The following is a 21044-nucleotide window of genomic DNA, read 5'->3' as shown; positions in this document are numbered from 1 at the left end:
AAATGTCATTTTATGGCATTGTAGAAAGCCTGACATCTGAAAGTAAACTAAAGGCTATTGATACCTATAAGCAGAAAAGCGAATACTAAATGTTCCAGCTGTGCCTGTGATTACTTGATGAATGCCAAAGTCATCTTGTGTCTGTGTGGTTAAAAGTGACTTAATTTTGTGGGAATTCAGGTAAACTAAGACAAGTCTCAAGAGTCCGTCAGCCTTCTGCCAATGTTGGCATTTGACAGGCTCCACGAAATCTAGCAGTTTTGACACTTGGTCCCAGAAGCATGGGTTGTGGTTGCTGTTGCATCACAGTCCCTTTGTGTGTTAGTCCTAAGGTTCATGACTTGAAATAGTGCTTCCTTTCTCTAAATGGATGTGGTTGGACTTGTGGCAGCAGATACAGAAGACTGAAACGAGACCTTTTTTCAAGGAAGTGGGGGAAGATTACTCTGGGAGGGTGAATGAACAGGAATAAGTCTCTACAAGAAAACTCAAGGGAAGGAGTGGTTTGCTAACACTTCCAATTTTTACATCAGAATGCCTTTTTATTGGACTTCTGGAGTCAACTCTCAGAAAATGTTTTTTTCCCTCCTTGTTTGCAATGGCTGGCAGTGAGATTGGGTCCAGAACTGTGACCCTGTAGATCCGGTGTGACCAATTTGTGAGAATGGTCTGGCCAGAAGATGTGTGTGTATTTATGTATGAAAATCTGAGCTTGCATGCCTCAGACAATGTAATAACTAGATTAGGAAATCCATAGTCATTTCTAAGGAAGGAGAGAGCAGTTATATATTGGAAAAATTGAGAAATGCCAGATTGAAGAGCCTCATAATTTAATAAAGTGTATTAGTCTAGTATCTCAGGCAAATCTGCCCTCTAAGTTCACAGCTGTGGTAAGTCTTGAGTGCTTTCAGTGTTTTGTGTTGTACAGAGCCCTTTATTGGAGCAAATGTTCAGCAAATTGACTGAATTTCCTTAACTGGAGCCATAGGAAAAGGGTTTGGGCCATCTGGTTTTATGGTTGTGGGGTATGAGCTAGCTGCTTGCAACTGTGCTCTTTGACAGAGTAAGTCTGTAGAAGGCTGTCCTGATCAGAACCTTAAATTTTTCTACCAAAGATAAGTGTCTTCTGGCATAACAGTAGACCTCTTAGGTACTAAGTACCATAACAGAACTCCTGTAATAGGAGTTTGGTGTTATAAAACCATCTTTTCTTAATGGACGTCTCTGTTCACAGTTAGTTGGCATATTTGCTTCTTCACAGTTAGCAAAGTGCTGCATTAGGTACCTGTGATTTTGTATTTGGGAGCAGAGGCTCAGGAGGAAACTTCTGCATCTGTAGCTTTGGGTAATGCTTTTCCAATAGCTGGGCATGTAATCCTGTCCATGCATTTTCCAGCCGGCTGGCAGTGCAGCAGGCTCAGGTAGCAGTGAACCTGTCTCAGAAGGAACTGCCAGATCACAGACCTGCTCCAGTTACAGGGCCTGGCTGGTGCTGCATTTGCAGGGGTAACCCCAGGAGCAACCGCTAAGCTAAGCTGCTCTGGGCAGGCAGTCCTGGCTACTTGAAAGTACAAATTTTAGTAGAAATAAAGATTAAACTGAATGTATTGGCCTTGTTCATGTTAGGATAAAATATTTGCTCTCATAACCTATGGTTTTTGAGGTCACCTTGACTCTAAAATGCAGTTGAACTTTTTCTTGAAATTACAGCACTGAAATGTAAGGACAAATACTTCCCATTCAGAGTTTTTCCTGGTACTGACAGACATGAATGGGATGTTGCCTAGGGTCCATCAGTCACTGCTTTCATAGCTGGTTCTAATTTTACCAGGACTGGTAAGTAAGGTGCTGCTCTGGAGGCCATGTGCAAGAAGGTCTTGACTTTTGTTATAGTGTTCTTTGAGCTGTTACAGCATGTATCTGTTAAACACTTTTCACTGTGCTAATGCTAGGGATGTTGGGGTACACTTGGGTGGGTGGAGGAGGCAGGAAGGTGTGAAGAATGGACACAGAACTTGCCGAACATCTTGCTAGTGGACTTGAGCATGTCGTTGCCTACTGTGGGGCAGTGTGCCAGCCTTTGTATTTGGGCTTTACACAGTACTCCGGATAGCACACAGCTGGGACTGTGAAATGAGATTTAGATGATGTTCAACTCAAATAGTCTAGACAAAAACTTTTATTCCAGCATTTTATTACATTTTCTCATGCATCCCTTTACCTCTTACCTCAGTTCTGAGTTTACTAACTCTTCTCTGTCGCTGTAAGAAGATTTTGTTCTTTCCATCCTCTGTTATATCCTGTGTATTCATCTTCACTGTTGTGGTGCCAAAAGCCATTGTCTTCCTTGCTCATTTCTCTCTCCCTGGGAAAATGTTTCTCATGGTGGGAAACTGAGAGCAATTGGTCCTGACAAATAAGAGCCTCTGCTCCTTTTTTTTGTCTTCCTCAGTATAAGAAGTCTTTTGGTATGTCTGTGGCAAGTGTCTTGTTAAAGGGTCTACCTGCTAGAAGCAGCCATATATTGTTCTTGAACTATTGCAAACAATTATACATCTGAGTACAAATGAATAACCAGGAAGCCTTAAATGATTCTGTGTTACAGTATTATTTTTTTCCCAGTCTCTGGTTTTTAAGAATAAAAAACTGGCTGGTTTGGGATTATCCCAGAATATCTCGGACTAGTAAATGGCTCCATAAATTTACGTTTGCAAATTAAAACAAAATTCACTTTTCCTTGTATGTTTTTCAGTTACATATTATAGAAGGTTCAAGTTCAGTTTCATTTAAAAAAAAAGAACCATAATTTATGGATCCATGGGGTTGTTTGAAAGTCATTGCAAATTAGACCTGTAAAACACCTCTTATTTACTGTCATCTCAAGTGTAAAGGCACTTATGTGAAAGATCTGATAAGTCATGTGTTGATGTGGATTATCTCTGTGACCCTGGGACCTTCAAAATCCTTGCCATAGTTGTGATAAAAAGATTGACTCTGAACTTGGACCACATTTGCATAATTAGCACTTGTGGAGCTCATAAGATTTGCTCAGTTTACACGATAATTTTATATGAACCTGGTTTTATTTTGTCTACTAATGCTGAGTCAGACTGGGCAAATGTTTTTTGTGCTTTGTCAACTGTAGGTGCATATAGCACCTTGGGGTATGTTGGCAACCCAGTGTTTGGCTGACAGAGCTCCAAGTATTTGATAACATCTGAAGTGGCCATCTTGCAACAGGGAGCACAGAAGATGTTTTTGCAAACTATGAGCCTGAAACATCAGCTAGTCATTGCTACTGTCTTATCTGTCCTTCTGTTGAGGTGCTATACCATACAGAAATATTTCAGACAATGATGGTGAACACTGCTGCAATATGTCAGCTGGTGGAAGATGCTCAAGTCTCAACTCAGATTACCATCTAGTAAACAGACATTTCTGGGGGGTTGGGGGAGAGGACTCTGGGGTGGGAAATGTGTGGAATGAGAATATGTAAGAAGTTGTTTGTGGTATGCCATCTTTTCCACTGAAGTAATTGATGGAAGAATTTGCTTACTCAATTGTTACATCTTATGGAGTGCCCCAATAAGTCTCTGCTCACGTTTGTTGAAAATTAGGTATGACAATTTAAGCTCTAATGCTGCTAGCTGCTCCATGCAGAGTTTTCTACTTATTCCTCCTTTGGTGTTTTTTTCGTAAGGAAATATCTGTAATGAGGGAACCCAGTAACTAAACGAACAACTTTTTGTATTAACTGATGGCTAATGGGGTGGCAACAATTAAAATGAGTTGAAATGGAGAGCTTTAAGGACTGCACTATATATGTTGTCTATGTATTCACAACATTTCATCTTTGAGGGAATACTTGTGATGTTTTTATCTGAATTCTAAACCCCAGATTCCCAAACTGATAAATTGAATTGTAAGATGTGATTTCAGATGCATTTTTTTCCTGCATAGCCTTATGTAGTTGACATGTGCCTTATTCTGTGGCATTTGGATGTTTTCAGCAGCAATGTTGAGTCTGTCCAGATCACACTTGGTCATATCAGTGGGCTGGAGGTCTCCAGGTGGACCCTAACCTTGCTCTTCTGCCCCCATAACATTATCATAGCATTCTCTTCCTTTGAGTTTAGCATTATCAAGAAGTTACTGACAGAGCAGAATGTATTTATTTCATAATTCTTCCCCATCTTCTGGCTGATATGTGCCCTGTTTGGAAAAGAGACTGAGCTTTCTGTCTTCAAACCAAGATCACTTGTCTAGAACTTTGTGTGGATGGATGTACCCAAAGGGTTTGTCTAGTAATGTGGAAGGCTACATGCTTGAGTTTATAGATGAAGACTGAAGTCTGCCAAAAATTGTTACAGCAATCCAGACTTAAAGGACCCATGATCTTGAAAGTCTTCAAGTTAATTTACTGTGCAGCTTAGTCCTGGTGCCACCTCTATCCCACAGGCTGTCACTGCTGTTTCTAAAAGCATTTGCAACTGCTTATTTCATGTGATATCACTGTTGCTTTGAAGCCAGTATGTGCTGGAGGGGGAAAGTGTATAAGCAGTCTTATCAGAAGGCTGTGGATATTGCAAGAGACTCCTCCCAGCATAAGTACCGTAGGTGTTGGTGCTCCCTGTGCTTTGCTTTTTCAGAGCATAGATATTTAGCCCAGAAACAGACACTTTAGCACTGGCAGGACAGAAGCCTAACCTGTGAATTGCTGGTGTAGTATTTCTTTTAGAAAAGATCTGTGTTTTTCACTTTTCAGTGTCTCTACATTCTCCGCTCTTGTCATTTTCTCTCATTGTTGGTTTCCTTAAGCAGAAGAACTACAACAATCCCATGATATCTGTCAGTGCCTTCACCCACCCTCTGAGTCAATCTTTGCCAATAATTTTAATGAGGGATTTGATGTTGGCCAGGGCTGATCTGGTATGTCCTTGTTGAGGATAGGAGGGACCCATGGATGTGTAGATCCAGGAACAGATTGTAAAGCATTAGTTATTCAGTTAAATTCCTAGACTGATGTTTATCAAATGGGTTGTGTGGTTTTCCACTCCAGCTTTCAGATAAGTTGCCTTTTTTTTTGCTTTTTTGATTGGCAAGTTGTGTTTGAAGGGCAAGAGTAAATGGTGAGAGCAGCCAAGTACGGGAGCTGAGAGGAGCAGGACATGATAACAGCAAAGCTTTTCATAGAGAGCTGTTATGGGGGACCAAGTTCAGGTTACATCAAGGCTGACAGGGCCACAGCATGTTAGGGTGGCTGGCTGGGCTCCTCTGGTGGCACTTGTCATCATCCATGGGCTCATACCTCTGGGTGAGCAATGCTGCCTGAAAACTAGCCACAGAGCTCACTGCCTCAGGCAATGAAGTGGTGAATTAAACTTCAGCATGGTGCTCATTGATACTTCACCCTTGTCTAAGGGAGCCATGTCTCCTCCCCTGCTGGAGCGCCGTGTTGGGGTGTGGGATCAGCCTGTCCTGGGCATGCTGACAGACGTGGGCAGGAACAGCAGCAAAGCAGCCTCCACAGCCAGTTTCCCATGCCGAGTGTTTTATGGCTTGAATCTCATGTTTGCCTCCACATTAATGTTTCAGTTCATAACGAGTGATGACCTGATTACAGTATCTGAGAGCTCATTTTAGAGTGAGTCATGTTTATTGGAGCTACCAGACTTAAAAGGGACTCGGAGCAAGACACGTATTTGTTTTATCGGTGCACGAAACTTCTGGGTAATTAGGAAGAGCCATCTTAAAAGCAAAGGAAGATGAGAGATATCAGTGCTTGTGGTGATTAAAACTGAAACTACAAAGCTCGTAGTAGCTATGTTATACGTTAACAAATGTGTGGTAGCATCAGCCCAAAACGTGGGTGAGTAGTGTCATTTTTTTTGTCCTCAGTAAGGACGTGCTCTGTGTACTCCTATTTGTCAACATGGGTCATTGGCATGCTGAAGCTACAAGATCTGTTTTGTGTGTGGTCTCCATTTGGAGAAGAAAGTATTTTAAATATCATTAGTGCATAATGAAGTGAAAGCGGTCTACTGTGACTCCATTTTCTCATGTACCTCAGATAGATGGGATCACTTCTCTTTTCTCAGGTTCAACCTTCAATATATGTATGTTCTTGTAAAGCACTCTTGCTTTGTTATGGTGTCTTTTACCCAAAGTGCTCATATCAGCTCAGGACGGTGTTTACCCACTAAATGAAGAAGTTGCATCAGGGAAATACTGAAAATTACTCATGGCTTGCATGATCTGTGTGGCAGTACAAATAATAGTGGCCAACAGTGCATTTGGGAAGGAGAGGGTCTGTTTTTTTATCAGTGATGTTTCTTATTCTCAGCTTGTGGCCTGCCGCTGAAAGTGGCTGGCCCAGCCCTGTTTCCGTCCCCACCCTGTGTTTGCATGAGAGTGGCTGCAGATGTATAGCAACTCAGATCAGAGACTTGATCCTCCTAGAAGTGAGTCTCTTCATAGCTCTTGTTTTTTTTTCAGAAAGGTTAGCTCCTTGTTCTGTTTCATGGATGCAGCCATAGGATTGTCAACTCTTGGCACAAACTGATGGGAACATGTGGCTGAGAAATAACAAGGGAGGGTAGGATAAACTCTTCTGGCAGTCATCAGCGCAAATAGGGTGTTGTTTTGGTAACTGGTTTATAGAGAAGACACTCTTCAAAAGCCTCACGCTGTGATTGAAGCTCATCCAGAAGCCAGTAGTACTGTACTGCCCTGCAGATTCAATGCTGGAAACATCTGAACTTCTGTAAGGATTGAGGTTTTGCTCACAGAGGACCTTTTACCTACAAAGAGGGTCATGAGGCAGTTAATGATCAGGGATGCTTTCAGTTGGAGATCTTCAGAGAGTCATGCTTAATAGGCTGGGGCAGTGCTTTTATGGGAGGTGGTGTGGTTCAGCGGTAAGTAGGGGTATGAATACCATATCTCCTTCATTTGATTACAGCCCTTATCACAGGGCCCATCGATGAGAGGCAGCCCAGTCTGCACGTTAACAGCTTGCTGAAGCTGCAGCTGGCTCCCAAGTTGCCCTTGAGGAAACAAATGCCCTTGCATTGTCTCCATCTCTACTTCGGTGGCTGTGTTTAGCACGAGGCTGCTCCATCCAGTGCTCACTTCAAGCTTGTGTTTGGGAGTCTTTAAACTTCTCTGAGTATGCGTAAGCTGAAACTGTCAGCTCCCAGCCATAACCCCACCTGTTTGAAATCTCCTTCTTACCCTCAAACCAGGTGATGGACAAAGTGTGATATGTGCTTGGTATGAGCGAGTGGCACTTAAGGAATTCATGCTATGGAGAACAGCACCTTCTTGGTCATCTAAATATCTTTGTGTGCCAAAAATGTCTCTCTTGTGGAGAAGGGACAACCGTGCTAATTTCTCTTCTGCACTATTTAGCTTAGGTTTTCCGTAAAACTGCTCTAAATTGCCTCAACTCATGTGTAACTTGATATGGGTTTCTCCTTGCAGCTATTGTGGATGATGAAAGGCTTTCAGCGGAGGAAATGGATGAGAGGAGGCGTCAGAACATTGCTTATGAGTATCTCTGCCACTTAGAAGAAGCAAAAAGGTAAGTAAATGAAAGTGCTCTTATAGCTGACCTTTAAATACAGACGTTCAGGCCTGCTGTGTTCTTGAGTGTTGTGATGCTTAAAATAACTTTTGCATTACTTCGATTAACTTAATGTTGGAATCGTAACACTTCAGTGTAAGAAACAAATGACCAATATGAAAAGCTTTCTTCAAAGAAAGGGTTAAATCAAGAAAATCTCTTCACACTCACTGTGGTGACCAGCATCAATGAAAGCAAAGGCTGGGTGTTAAAACCTAGGGCTGTGGTTTTGTGAGAAGATGAGTCAAGCTTGTGTGACTGACTGGGGAAATGCTTTTGCTCTTGGCCACGTGGTCCTATTCCCTTCTAGTTGCTCGTGCTTTTGTGTGGTCCTATTCCCTTCTAGTTGCTCGTGCTTTTGTGGACTGTCTTGGGTTGCCAAGATGGCAGATAATCACCTGGGCTCTTACTGGGTTAATGATCCATATCAGCTCAGTGTTTCGGTGGTAGTGTATGGCAAGTGCATACAGGACAGTAAAGAGAACATACAGTCTACTCTTCTTTTAGCTCCTCTGACCCATTGGTCAAGACTCATTACTCCTCTCTTCAAGTGACAGTCTGTGATGAAGCGCTGATTTTTCAAGGACACCAGGATTTTAGTACTGTTATGCAATTGTGCCATCCTATCTACAATTCACTCTCAAAACACATTCAACAATACTTTTGTAACTATTAAGCAAGAAAACAAGGTGGAATATCCTTGTGCTTTTGGAGTAGCTTAAAATGCTGCTATTATCATTTGTAAAAACATTTCACACTCAGTGTCGGATCAGAATTTTTCAAAGATGCCTGTTGTGCTTCATTGCTCCTGTATGGCTCTGCTGGTTACTATCCCACTTCTGATCTGCATCAACAAATAGATAGGGAACGTTATTCCTCATCTTCAGTTGGGTGCCTTTCCTAGAAATTTCTGTATGCAAAAGGAAACTTGCATTTTGACAATTAGTAGTACAAGCTGTAAAACCTAGGAACCATCAGTGTGATGAGAAATTACAGGAACCTTAGAAAGGAGCAACACAGGGTACATCAGTCAGGAATGAACTACAGAAGAGTGCACTGAGTTTTGTGTCCATACTGCTCTGCACCATCATTCTGGCACTGACAGTTACCTTTCTAGCAGCCATGGGGCAACTAGCTGCCATTTACCTTCTCCTAGACGTGTTATAAAAGTCAGGCTTTCTTATTTCAATTTGCTATTCATTCTGCTGTCCCACTCAATGCTGTCCATTCTGGCAGCACTATGACACTTGCCCTACTCTGTGTACTCCTGTTGCCTGCATCATGCAGTTGCAGGAGATTGCCCTGGTCAGCTGAGTCAGCTGGCTGTGCTGGCAGGAAATTTGAAGCTCTTTTGCTGAGTTAGTTTTCTAGTGGTTTAGTGAGCTGAATAGTCTGATCAAGGGGTCAGAGCAGAATCAGTGCTAGCAAAAAGAAAGGGATGGAGTGCAGCAGGGCTCCTCCTTGCATGCTGAGTGGAGGATCAGCTTAACCACCTCAAGAAACCTCACTCTTTAGTCAGGTTTTGATTTTACTTAAAGTGTACTCCTCCATTTTTTGCAAGTCCACAGCCTGCTGTCCTCTGGCACAACAGAAATAATTAGCCTACAGATCCAGCCTTTTCTCTTCTATTACTATTATTACTAATTTATCTTCCTGATTTTTTTCTCCCTCTTCACGTCCCAGGGCTATCACTTTGAACTCAAGTTCTGTAGTTCTTCCTTTGAAGCATCCCTTGACACTTCATGAGGAAATGTTTTAGAATTACTGAATTAAATTAGCGTCTGCTATGAGTAACCTACCGTTTCTTCCTTGTATTTATTTTCATAAGGATTCATGCCACTAGTGGTTTTCCAGAGGAAACAGCTTTAGTTCCACTAGCAGGTGACAGGACTCACAGCAAACACTTAGTCAATAACTCCTAGGGCTGTCAAGTACCTGGAAGAATTTCAGGATCTCAGTTTTTGAAATTTACTCTTTAAGTTAATTGTCAATGCTACAGTATAAGGTGTATGAGTGCTGCAGCATAAGAGACCTTGTGGTTCCTTGGCCAGGCATTGCTGAGGGGTAGAGTTGTCATGGGTTGAGCTAATGCAGCAGCACAATGCTGCTGGATGTCCTATTTGGGTGCCTTAGCATGGTGTGATTTGGCAGGAAATGTATTTTATATATTAAACACAATATATTTTAAACAAGACGAGGGAGAACTGCTCCTGGTCAGTGGTTTGAATCTGCTTACAGCACAGAATCTGCTTACAGAACAAGGTGATGGCTGCCCAAGCAAGCAAGGAAGAGGGCAGGACTGCACAGAGAGAAGAGGATGATGGAGGCTGTGGGGACTCTGTCAGGTGGACAGAGCTGCTGTGGAAGAAAAGAGGGTGAGGGAGGCTTTTCCCTTCACTGTAAGCTTCTGGAATAATTCAGTTGCATCAGAAAACTTCCTCCTGAGAGGGGCTGTTGTTAATGTGAAAACACCACAGCAACACACCCTGACGAAAACTTGAAGAAACAAGCAGAAATGGCTGCATCTCATAACTGTGTAGCTTCTAGCCCTCCTTGACTGCAAAGAAAATGTGAGCAGGGGTGGTCAGGGACAGGCTGGGCAAAGGTGGTGCCAGGTGGGTATGTGGCAGAGATGGTCTGCCACTCCTCTGTTGGAACAGCAACAGAGGAAAATATCACATCTCTTCTCACTGCAGTCATTGCACACAGTGCCATAGCTTCTCCAGCAGCTGCAGCATTCTCCTTGTAACAGAGCCTGAATGAATCCAGAGGCGCTAGGAAGCAGCGGAGGTGCTAGGAAGCAGGAGAGCAGCCTTGGAGGGAGTAGCAGAGCTGTAATTCAAACTGGCAAAGCAGGACTGGTGCGCACTTGGGAGACCTGGTTGCAGGCTGACTCATCAGTACAAGAGGGCTCATGTGCTTTGGCTGCACTAGGTGTGAAGCTCCAGCCGATGGGCCAGCATCTGCAGATCTCCTGGGCTGCATGTTGGTGCTGGTGGGACTGGCAGAGCAAGGGAGCAGGAGCTGGTGGAGGAGGCAGGATGGTGCCTTTGGCCCTAGGCTGTGAAACAGCCCATTGCTGCAGGCGTTGCCCTGCTGCCTGTGCCCTCCTGGGTGATACTGGGAGCAGGAACCGCATCTTTTACATACCTGATCTAAACGTTTGTCTGTTTAGTTGTACACTTTTTTTGACCCCTATAAAGCCTGAATGAAAGGAGAGGCATCTTTCAGTATTCATGGATCTATAGATAGCAGTGACAATAAATAGCAGAAATTACTAAAGCAAAGCAATTTATTTCCATTTGATTGGCAGCTGCTGAAACAGCTAAGCAGCAGTGAGCAAACACAAGGGGCTTTGGTCCATATTGAAGATGAATAAATACTGAAATAAACAACTAATAGCAGAAGACTGGGGTGAAGTGTGGTTTTATATACAATACTAAGACAGGGTCTATGCGCTCTGGCAATATTTGTAATCAAAATATTGTTTTATAGCAACTCTGCACTTCAAAATGCCAAAGTTAATTAAAACGGTGAAGAATGTGTACTTTCAGCTGTTTTTTAGACCTCTGTTTGCACACTTACTTCCTGTAGTCCAGCTTTATTAAAAAACTGTCTGAGTTTAACATGAAAGGAGAATCCTGCTGCTGGTAGCTGTTTCTGCAAATAGTATTTTCTGTGCTAGGCATAGTATCTGTTATATATATATATATATAATATAGGAAACTGTTTTTTAAACACATTGAACAGGCTTGTAATATCTGCAGAGATCTCTAATATCTGAATAGGGTGTTACATTTGATACTGGAGAAAAAACACTTTCTTCTTAGATTGTTGATCCTTTGCTGCCTAATAGCATCTGAGCATCTGAGGGTTCTCTTGCTCATAATACATTGGGTCTATAAACTTTCCTTAAAGGCAAGAGTAATTCCATGTTGGAAAAATGGAGAGTTCTTGGTATCCTTAAGCTCCCAAGAAGAATAAAACTAAACACTTAGGAGTAGGGATTTCTTCCTTCAAGCAATGTAAACGTGCGCCTACAACAGAAGCTCACCAACAGTTGCATGAATATATTTCAGTATCATTTGGGAATTTATTCTTTTAAATGATAAAGGCTTCAAGTAGGCAATAAGTAACAGCTGGGCCACAGACCTTAATGCCTTATTGGATGAGGCTAATTGTAACAGATAATCTGTGGAAAGGAGGATCTTGCGGTAAGTTTTATCTCTGTGATGCCCAGAACATCAGATTCTATCTCAAGTTTGGCTTTTGCTGTTGCTTGTCTCTTTGCACTTGTGCAATTACCCCTCTGTGAATGATAACACAGATTTGAGGGTTTTTAAACTGTGATTAAAGCTTTGGCAATAATGCAAATTGAATTTACAGTAAAGCTGTTGTAGCTGATTAGGGTTATAATCATCCATAATTAAGGAGGCTCTATCTCTCTTCATTTCTTAGAAATTATACCTTCTTGTGCTAGGCTTGAATTTTTACCAGTGGAAGCCTTATTATACTAACCTTGCCTCTATGCATGAAACTAGCCAGATTTTTATAATGTATCTAGTGAAATTTCATAATCAGAACTGCCAACATCTCTTATCTCTTTCTTTACTTTCTTATTAACTTGTTAATAGGACAAGAACTTGTGTGGAACATTGAAATTAAAAGGTAATGAAGGAAAACTAACCTGGGAATTTCTTTTGAGAAATTTGGAATGAAATCAGAAAAGAATGAGGATTTACTGTACAATAGGAAATCAAATAATCCATTTTAGATTTTAGAACCTGCTTCTTTCATCGTGTTGGGTTTTATTAAATTGGTTTGCAACGGCTATTTGCAGTATTGGTCACTGAGATCACAGTTGGAAGCTGCTGTGTGAAAATGTACATGCAGTTTAATATGCTTAAAAGGTCAAGCCCTGAAGTGCTTAACTGGTTCGGTTAAAGCTAATAGTTTTGTGGTACCATAACACCACAGAAAGCTTTAGTTGCTCCAGTTGTCATGACTGAGGGGTTATGGGGGTTTGCTTTGGAGCCCACCCTGTTACTGGGGGGAGCTGATACCCTGATAAGGCTTGGTACAAACACTGAACCTGCCAGGCTGCTTGCTTCCATTTCTCCATGTTTAGGCAGTGGTAACTGTGCAGCCCTGGATGCTCATGGGTAAATCAACACAACGCAAATACTCTATTTTATGTCCATTTCTTTCAGACTGCAGAAAATCTTTCAAGCTTTGTGCTTAAAGGTAAATGTATAATATTGTAATACAGCTGTACAATTAGCTGACTGTAAGCAGAAAATGATAAGATACTTCCTGGTTGTCTGGTTTGTATGAGTTTGTCCTAAAACCATTCTTGGAGTAGCAGTCGACTGACATTTTTGTAGATTATGTACTTGGGATCATCTTCCCCGTCTCTGCCTTATGTCTAATAAAACCTGCAAGCCTCAGCTCTTTAAAGGCCAAGTGTTTGAAATTAAGATGCTTCATGAGATGAAACTCTTGGATTAATCCTTATCTGGCCATGATGTACAAGTCCTTGAAATATCAGTTATATACTCAGTCTTCAGAGTTATTGATCAGCAAGTATACTTGTTGTTTCATGCCTTGATCCTCAAAGGTACTCATCTAGCAGACTGCAAGCTACTGAGTTGAACAGGTTTTTGTTCCAGATAGTTGTAGAATTGTGCAGATATGCCAGAGTTTTCATATGCAAGTGTCAGTGGTATCAATCAATCCAAATAATTGCTTGGATAGCAATATTTGCATATGAAAAGTCTTACTATTAGGATCTGAAGGAGAGAGAAACCTTTGTGCCACCATGAGAGAGCTGTTTCTGTACAGGATGCATTGACCTGCTCATTGGGATGTTGAGGTAATTCCTGCACATATTATGGGTCACTGCTCCGTGTGTATAGATGTTGGATAATGCTGCTGAGTATTGATGGATGTGACCTTTGTTTTTTGGAGACTAAACCATATGGTACTTAACCTGTAACATGCTCTGAAGCTAATAGTACAGTCATTTCAGAGCCAGTTCTTTCCTGAAGCTTTCCACTTTTGTTTTAGGCAGTACCCTCGTGTAAAAGGATTTTTTTAACAGAAGAGTGACCAGTATGGAATCTAGTTTTGTGCTCTAACACCCTCATATTCGTATATTGTAAGTCCAACTTCACCAGGAGAGCACATGGCACTCTCATTTTTCCTTCACTTTCCCCTTTGCAACTTGGATTATCTGCTGTGCAACTCAAAAGCAGGATTGCCTTTGTACTCTGCCTTGAGCCTAGCTCCCTGTCAGAACAAGCTAATGGCCTCATTCTGCACCCTATGAGTTCCTATTTAATATTAAGCATAACCTGAGGGGGCCTCATTAGGGAATGAATTGTAGCTGAGTCATCATGTCATTGTACACAGCATTGTGGAGTAGGGAAGCAGGCTGCAAGGGGAGGATAGTGGGGTTCCTTGCATGTCACCAACCAAAATTTCCACATCTGTTCTGTTGGCAATGGTAAAGGAAAGCCTGGGGCTGAATTGTGTATGGAGGAGTGTAGCTGTAGGTATTAGAGGTAGCAGATGGACTGAAGATTTGCATCTTTTTTTTGACGGGATTCATATGAGGTTCTTGTTGGGAAGAACCAGTGACAGTAATTGTGAGCTGGAGGGGTGCTGTTTTATTTTTTTGCTGGGAGTTTGGAGGACCTTACTTTTGCTCTTAACCTTTGGGTGGTCCTTCTGCACTGTTTGAACTCTGCTCAGTAAGACAGGGTGTATGCTATGCTGCTCCTACACTTTTGAAAGTCGACAAAGCTTTTGCTGGCTAACCTGTTAATAATGGAACAAATCACAATATGGGTGCTGGATGTACATGCTCTGTGCTAGTACCACGTGTGCCGGACTGTGGGCTGCAACAGCTGCATGCTCCACTGCTGATGTAGATGGCCTGCAAGAGGTGCATGTTGCCTGGCATGTATGCCATCATGCTGCAACTTCAGTGCAACCTTCAAAGAGCTTTGTTAAGGGTTGTGTGTCTGTTTGCTTTGGACCAGAGAAGGAAATTACCTGGGATGATGGAATTTGTTTTTTAACAGATCCCTTGCAGGAGTGTGCTTTTCATATGCTAAGATTCTCCTTACCCAGCTCTCTCCTGGAGAGCTGTTGGTCTTTGGAAAAAGTGTTTGTTCATGTCCTTGCAGAAACTGTGGTGGGGAGATGTAAATGGCTCTTCATAGATCAGAAGAGATGAAGCAGCTGCTTGCAGCTTTGTGCAGCCGAGCAGCAACTTGACCTTTGTAGCACTTCTTTGAGTGGACTGTTGCTAGTGGTGAGGAGCCCAAAGGCACGTGCTGGTGGAACCTTACTCTGTTGGAAACAAGGAATTGAATGCTGACAAGAAACCAGCTTCCTAGAGCAAGAATATTTTGCTACAGCTTTGAAGATGTGAGAAATCCAGGTCCCTGTGACTTGCTAGTGAGTGGTTTGGGTCCGGAGATCCTAAAATCGGTCAAGTAATTGTTGAGATTTTCAAAAGAACTGTGCTGATTTATCTCTACTTCTGGATTGGAAAAATGGCCCAAGGACTGGAAGGGGTGGTGCTCACTGAACGTACAGGGGTGAGTTCACAGCTGGCTATAGCTGCAGTTACTGCAGGCAAGAGTGTTGTGGGATAAGGCAACTGTTGAGAGAGATAAGTCTGAGTTCCCTTAAAATCACTTCTGGTGCAAGTATATCAATCTGCTTACTGGAGAAGGAGCAACATGACTGTTCACATCTACTGCTTTAGGTGTGGAGTAATACTAGAAAGTGCTTTGGTAATTTTGCTCCACATGGCCAAGTGAATGAAGTGTCAATAGCTACAGCTGATGCAAAACCACCATTATTTCCCATCATGGGGTGAACAGCCCTCCTCTGAGGGACTAAGTTGTGGACAGTAATGACTTAAAGTTTCTCAAAGCAACACATACTCAGACTTATAACCAAGTTGTTTGAGTTATGAGGGGTTATGAGGCTCTGGTGTCTGCTGTTGCTCTCTGTGATTAATATGCTTTAAGATCACTTTCTATTCACATACATTCAAGTTCAAGGATATATTAAAATGTAGGGTATAGCAGTGTCCCAGAGTTGCTAAAATCACATAAGCACCTTGCAGGAGCATAGATATTAGTGAGACCCCTTTCTGATGTGGTAGAGGAACTGCCATTTGAAGCTCATGATGTGGTAGCCTCTCACAATTGCTTTTGCTCTTTTTGTTGATAGACGTAGAGATGGGCAATGTGCAGGCTCCTATGTAGGACTAAGTAAAAACCTCAAGCTCTCTATCACACTCAAGGCAGAGAAGGCTGTCAAAACAGACCTTGGTGCTTCACTGTTTACTTGTTTTCCAGCTGCCTGTGCTTCTTTCAGTTGTGTATGCACTTTCTGTAGTGTACAGTTGGGGAAGCTTCAAGGTAATCTCTGCTGTCCTGCATTTAACACTGATGGGGAAAAGATTCTTTAAGTCAAGGCATTATTTGGAAAATGTAAATCTTTTATCTATTCTCTTAGCCATGTTCAGGAACTGGGAAGTTTTCTTGAATTAGTACAACTTAATTAAACTTACCCAGCTGCATGTGTGAAGGAATCTTTTCTTTAGAGTCCAAACAAAAAATATTCCTTGCCAAGGCTCTTGTTTTGCAGTTCCAGATCACATGAGGTGGTCAGATGATTTCTTAGAGATCAGCGCAAGTATAGCTGAGAAAATAACCCAAGGAGGTACCTGTTTCTATTCATTGAAAGAGGAAATGGTGGACCAAAATCCTTGCTGTAATTCCCCACAGCCTGTATGTCCAAAATTATTTCTGTGCTAGACACATAAAGAAGGAAGAAAGCAGTTGTCTTTGTTTGCAGCAGCAGCAGCACATATCACTTGATGTGTTGCACTGTTTCTACTGCACACTTGCAGTCTTGATTAGTAAGGCCTGAAATTGGATTCAGAAGTAGACACAGAACTGAGGGAGTTTTGAGTCTCACAAATTTGAACCTGGTTGAGGGACTGTGAATGAATGGGACTGCTCTCAAGTTTGACATGCTAGGAAGGATTTCAGAAAGCTTCCAGTAGCTGTATATGCTAGGCAGGTCTGGGCTCAAAAGCTGAAACCTCTACTAGTAGCAAGTGTAGCAACTTCACTGGCTTGAAGGGGGGAATCTTGGGGCTTTTCATTTTTGAGCTGAGAAGTGTTGACAAATGAGTTTTTACTGTGGCAATGAGTACAGTTTTATTCTGGCAGGCTGATGGTTACCTACATGCATAACTTTCCAGCTGCACAGAGGGCAAATAGCTAGGCTACGCTGGCATAAGAGCTCATAGATTTGTGATTGTAAAGATGTGCCATAAAGGCTTGAGTTTCAGAAGTATCCAACTCTCTTTATGACAGTGGAAGTGAGACCCTGGACTTTGATCCTGGTTCTTATTGTTCCCATCTGGATTGCTGCGGGTTTTGTTTATTGGTGGTGCCTGCCCCTAGAGGGAAATGACAAATCTAGTCTGACAGCTTGAGCGCTTCTGCCATCTAAAATTTCTAATTCTGCTATTTCTAAAACTTGATTGCAATCATAGTGGATAGCAGCATTGTAATGCTAGATGCCTTAAATAAAGGCGTAAAAGGAAATCTGTGGTAAATGAAATTGCCTTAAAAACAGTGCTTTTCATTACCTTTAGTGTTCTGCTCCCTAGCCATTTGCCTGTCATAGTGGCAAAGGCACAATTCTTGCATGAAGATCGTAATAGCTGTAGCAGTGCCTGCAGCGAGGCAGCCTTGCTGCACAAAAACCACCCTGCTACGGCACAAGTATGCTCCAGGGCATTGGTGTTTGCTTCTCAATGGAGAATAATAGGGAGAAGCAGTGGGGAACAAGGAGGGAAAGGGAATGGTGCACTGGAACCACACAATATACCACAGGATGCCCTTCACTACCTCCTCTGTGCGCCAGCCTTGCCCACCCACAGGACTCATTACTCATTACTGGTCATATGGAAAGCGTCAGGGCATCAAATGTATCCTACGTCACCACCTATGGCAGGAGCACCTTTAAAGCCTGTCTGTCAAACTTCTCTCAGATGAGTAAATAGCAAGATTTACATCAAAGGTCTGCACGTTGTGCCAAGCCTCTCTTTCTCTGTTAAAGAAACAGAGCACTGAAATAAATTGGAACCTGTGAACATTACAGGCTGGGGTGGCTCTCTGTCCTGACAGCTTCCCAACTGCAGATTGCATCACCGTGCTTGTCATGGCCAAAGGAAAGCACAGGACGTTTAACTCGAACGCATCTGCCTTTACGTGATGTACAGACTCAGTCATGTGGGATTTGCTTTGCAGGGTGTTTGGGGGAGTGCCAGCTCTTGGTCTCAGCTGTGATCTCCTTGGGTTGGAGTTCAAGGGGATTCGTGACTGAAGCTGGGTTTTAGGACTTCCCTGTTCTGTAGATGTTCAACAGAAAACGGGAAGAATCAACTTGATACACCCACTAACTGAGTTATGCTTTTTTTGGCTACTTTCTAAAGCAGAAATCAAACTCGCTCCATTATGTTGAACATGAAGTGTTGGGACAGGATAAAATATTTTTTGATTAAGTATTGATAGCTCTGAAAGAGCTGTTTGCATTTTTTTTAGCTTTTTGAATAATGTGTTTTTACAGTATTTCTTTCTCCTTCTCCCCAAGACTACTGATTTATCTTTGTGATTAGCTTAACACTGATGGTTATACATGGGATGTCTGCTATCTTTTTTTAAGAGGGTTTGCACTTCAGTTTGAGTCTTGATAAATGTTAAAGTAAATCACTAAACAGTATTAGTATATTTCTGTGTTCAGTTCATGTAGCTGGCAGGTCCTTCTTAGTATTCCTGCTGCTTTCTGTCCCCAGACAGAGACCTTGATCTGCTGCTGCTAGATAAATATACTTCTGTTGTGATTCCAATATCAACATTTTCTCTAATTCCTCAGGGTCAAAGTAGTATCACATGATGGTTACTAACATGTATTGCTTTACTTAATGAGAATAGGAAAGATCGTACTTTAAAACAATAATTTGTTCCAGGAGGTGTTATTTACACCTGGGCTTATACGCATTTATGATGTGAAGAAGAAAGAGGGAGTACAGAGTTTCTGATTATTTTCTAGCATCCTGTGTCCCTTTTCAAAACTGTTTATAGTCAGAGGATTATCACCAAGTAAGTTGTGGTCTGCTCGAGTTTTCAGTGCCTGAAAGTAGTAGGAACCAACTCATTTGCAGTGGTTACTGGCTGAGATTGCAACAGTATTTTGAATGTCAACAGAAATTGTTTTGCTTCTTAGGAAAACTTGTTAAAGAACATTTTTTAGACCTTTGCAGAGATGTCTTAAAGGAAAAAAAAAATTGAGCATGTTCATTCCCATGCAAAAAACTAGCAAAATAAGGATAACTGGAAGATTTAACAAGACAATAACATAAGATCCTCAAGAAGAGGCAATAGACAACAGCTGCTGAATTAAGCCTTCTCTGAAATTTGGGAAGGGCTGCTGAAGCACTGTGTACTCACAGAGGTCACCAGAACTGTTATTTGTATTTATTCTGCTTTCTAAAACCCAGGCCAAAATCTGTATGCTAGCAAAAGATTATTTGATGCAATTTTTGTTTGAATTCTCCTTTAATGCAGAAACACTTGGATCAGTCCATTTCTAAATAAAGACTTTTCCTTTCTTATGATTTGTCATTAGATTTCGAAATATATGGTTGAACTCTGCTGTTGCTTCACTGACTTCCTAAAAACTGTAGATACCTAAATTGCAGTGCAGAATTTTCATTAATTCTGTAGTTTCTGGCAAGTTCAAATATGAAAAAAACTAAAAACTGTCCAGTATTTCTGACCAACATCCATGTGTTGCAAAAGAAACCACTTTCTCAAAGCAGAGTTCACAAGGTTCTCTGGTTATTCTGTTTCTATGCTGCCTGTGAACTGGGTGTTCTGGAGGAATCATATCCTCTGAGAAGATCCTGCTTACCTGGTACTTTGGTAACACGATTAGATTAATAATTAATGCTGAGTGTGCTGTGTGGCCTCTCATATAACTCAGGATATGAACAATTAGGTGACTGCTATTAAAAATTTGCATGCCTGCATCATGAAAGAGTTTTATGGTTCAGCAGCAAGAAAAAGTGCAACAAGGAAATGTGTAGAACATGCGTTGTTTCAGAGTCTATATCTTTCTCTTGCTTACTGGAAAGAGAAAATGCGAGGACTACTTAGGAGTTTTCAAGGAAGAGCAAATTCATTTTGGCATCTCTGCTTTGCCATGCAATTGATGCATATAGAACTGGTATGAAAATGGATCTCTTGTCTACCAGGAGACTAAGAGCAGTTCATTAAAGTAGCCCCCTCTTTTCTAACTGGGAGAGCAACAGGATAAGGTTAAACATTTGGTTAGGCATTGGAACAGGTTGCCCAAGGAGGTGGTGGAGTCACCGTCCCTGGCAGTGTTTAAGGAAAGGTTAGACCTGGTGCTTAGGGACATGGTTTAGTGGGTGACATAGGTGGTAGGGGGATGGTTGGACCAGATGATCTTGGAGGTCTTTTCTAACCTTAATGATTCTATGATTCTGCATTTTTTTCTTTTTTAAAGTAAAAGCCATGACAGCTTTTTGGGCTTCTGGTGGGCAAGAAAATTTCAGTTCTTTGAATTAAAAAACGTCTTGGCTGATGCTCTTTGTGCTAACTATTAAGATGCTGAAGGAATGACTTCCCTTTATTGACTTTAGGCCACCAAAGATACCACTTCTCAGTTTTGTTTTAAGAGGTGGGTGAACAAAGTTCCTGACCTTTTTCTGCTGGTTACTTCATCTATTTTTTTAGCGTATCTTTTTGTTTCAAGTCTGTCTTCAGAAAACTGCCTTTAGCAGGGTAGGAAACAGCAACAGAGCACATAGAATGAGTCACATTGCACAAGGTAGCTTATGTTGTTTCTCAGATAACCTTTAATTTATGGGTTTCTTCTCCCAGCAAATGGGTGAGCTAATGTTGAAATGTGTGAATGCTCCATTGCCAGCCACTTTGAGCAGCCCTGTCAGCTGGGCAGGGAAGGCTTTCAGCAGTGGGTGAGATGAAGAGATGTGCAGGCACTGGTCCCCAGCCCCATGGGCTGAGCAGAGGGGTCCTCACCTCCAAGGGCATGTGGTGGGTGGGGACTGTCTCTGAAGGATTTTGTTAAATGGCTTTAGTAGTTCAAGGCCATGTAGTCCTGCCCTTGTTTTGCCAGGGAAACTTGCAGTAGTGAGATGGAGCAGTGACTGGTGGGACTGGGGTTGGTTTTTTTGCAGTTACAGCAGAACTGTACCCATGTGTGGGGAAGCAGCTGTACCCAGGGCTTTCGTCCTGTTGCAGAAGAGGAACACCCATTCTTAAGATGGCCTGAG

General features: G+C 42.0%; 1 protein-coding gene across 3 annotated transcripts in view; it reads left to right on the top strand.

The window, feature by feature from the left end:
* IQGAP2 (IQ motif containing GTPase activating protein 2) overlaps positions 1–21044 on the top strand; it is a 126257-nt gene that overhangs the window by 14149 nt on the left and 91064 nt on the right. For all 3 annotated transcript variants that reach the window (XM_048053658.2, XM_048053661.2, XM_048053664.2), the window contains exon 2: positions 7483–7582. In XM_048053658.2, coding sequence (XP_047909615.1) covers positions 7483–7582 — 100 coding nt within the window. The remainder of the gene's footprint in view (positions 1–7482; positions 7583–21044) is intronic.

Source organism: Anser cygnoides, chromosome Z, assembly GCF_040182565.1.
Source record: "Anser cygnoides isolate HZ-2024a breed goose chromosome Z, Taihu_goose_T2T_genome, whole genome shotgun sequence".
NCBI lineage: Eukaryota > Metazoa > Chordata > Aves > Anseriformes > Anatidae > Anser > Anser cygnoides.
The sequence above is the reverse complement of the archived record's forward strand: the minus strand, read 5'-3'. Positions and strand labels throughout refer to the sequence as shown.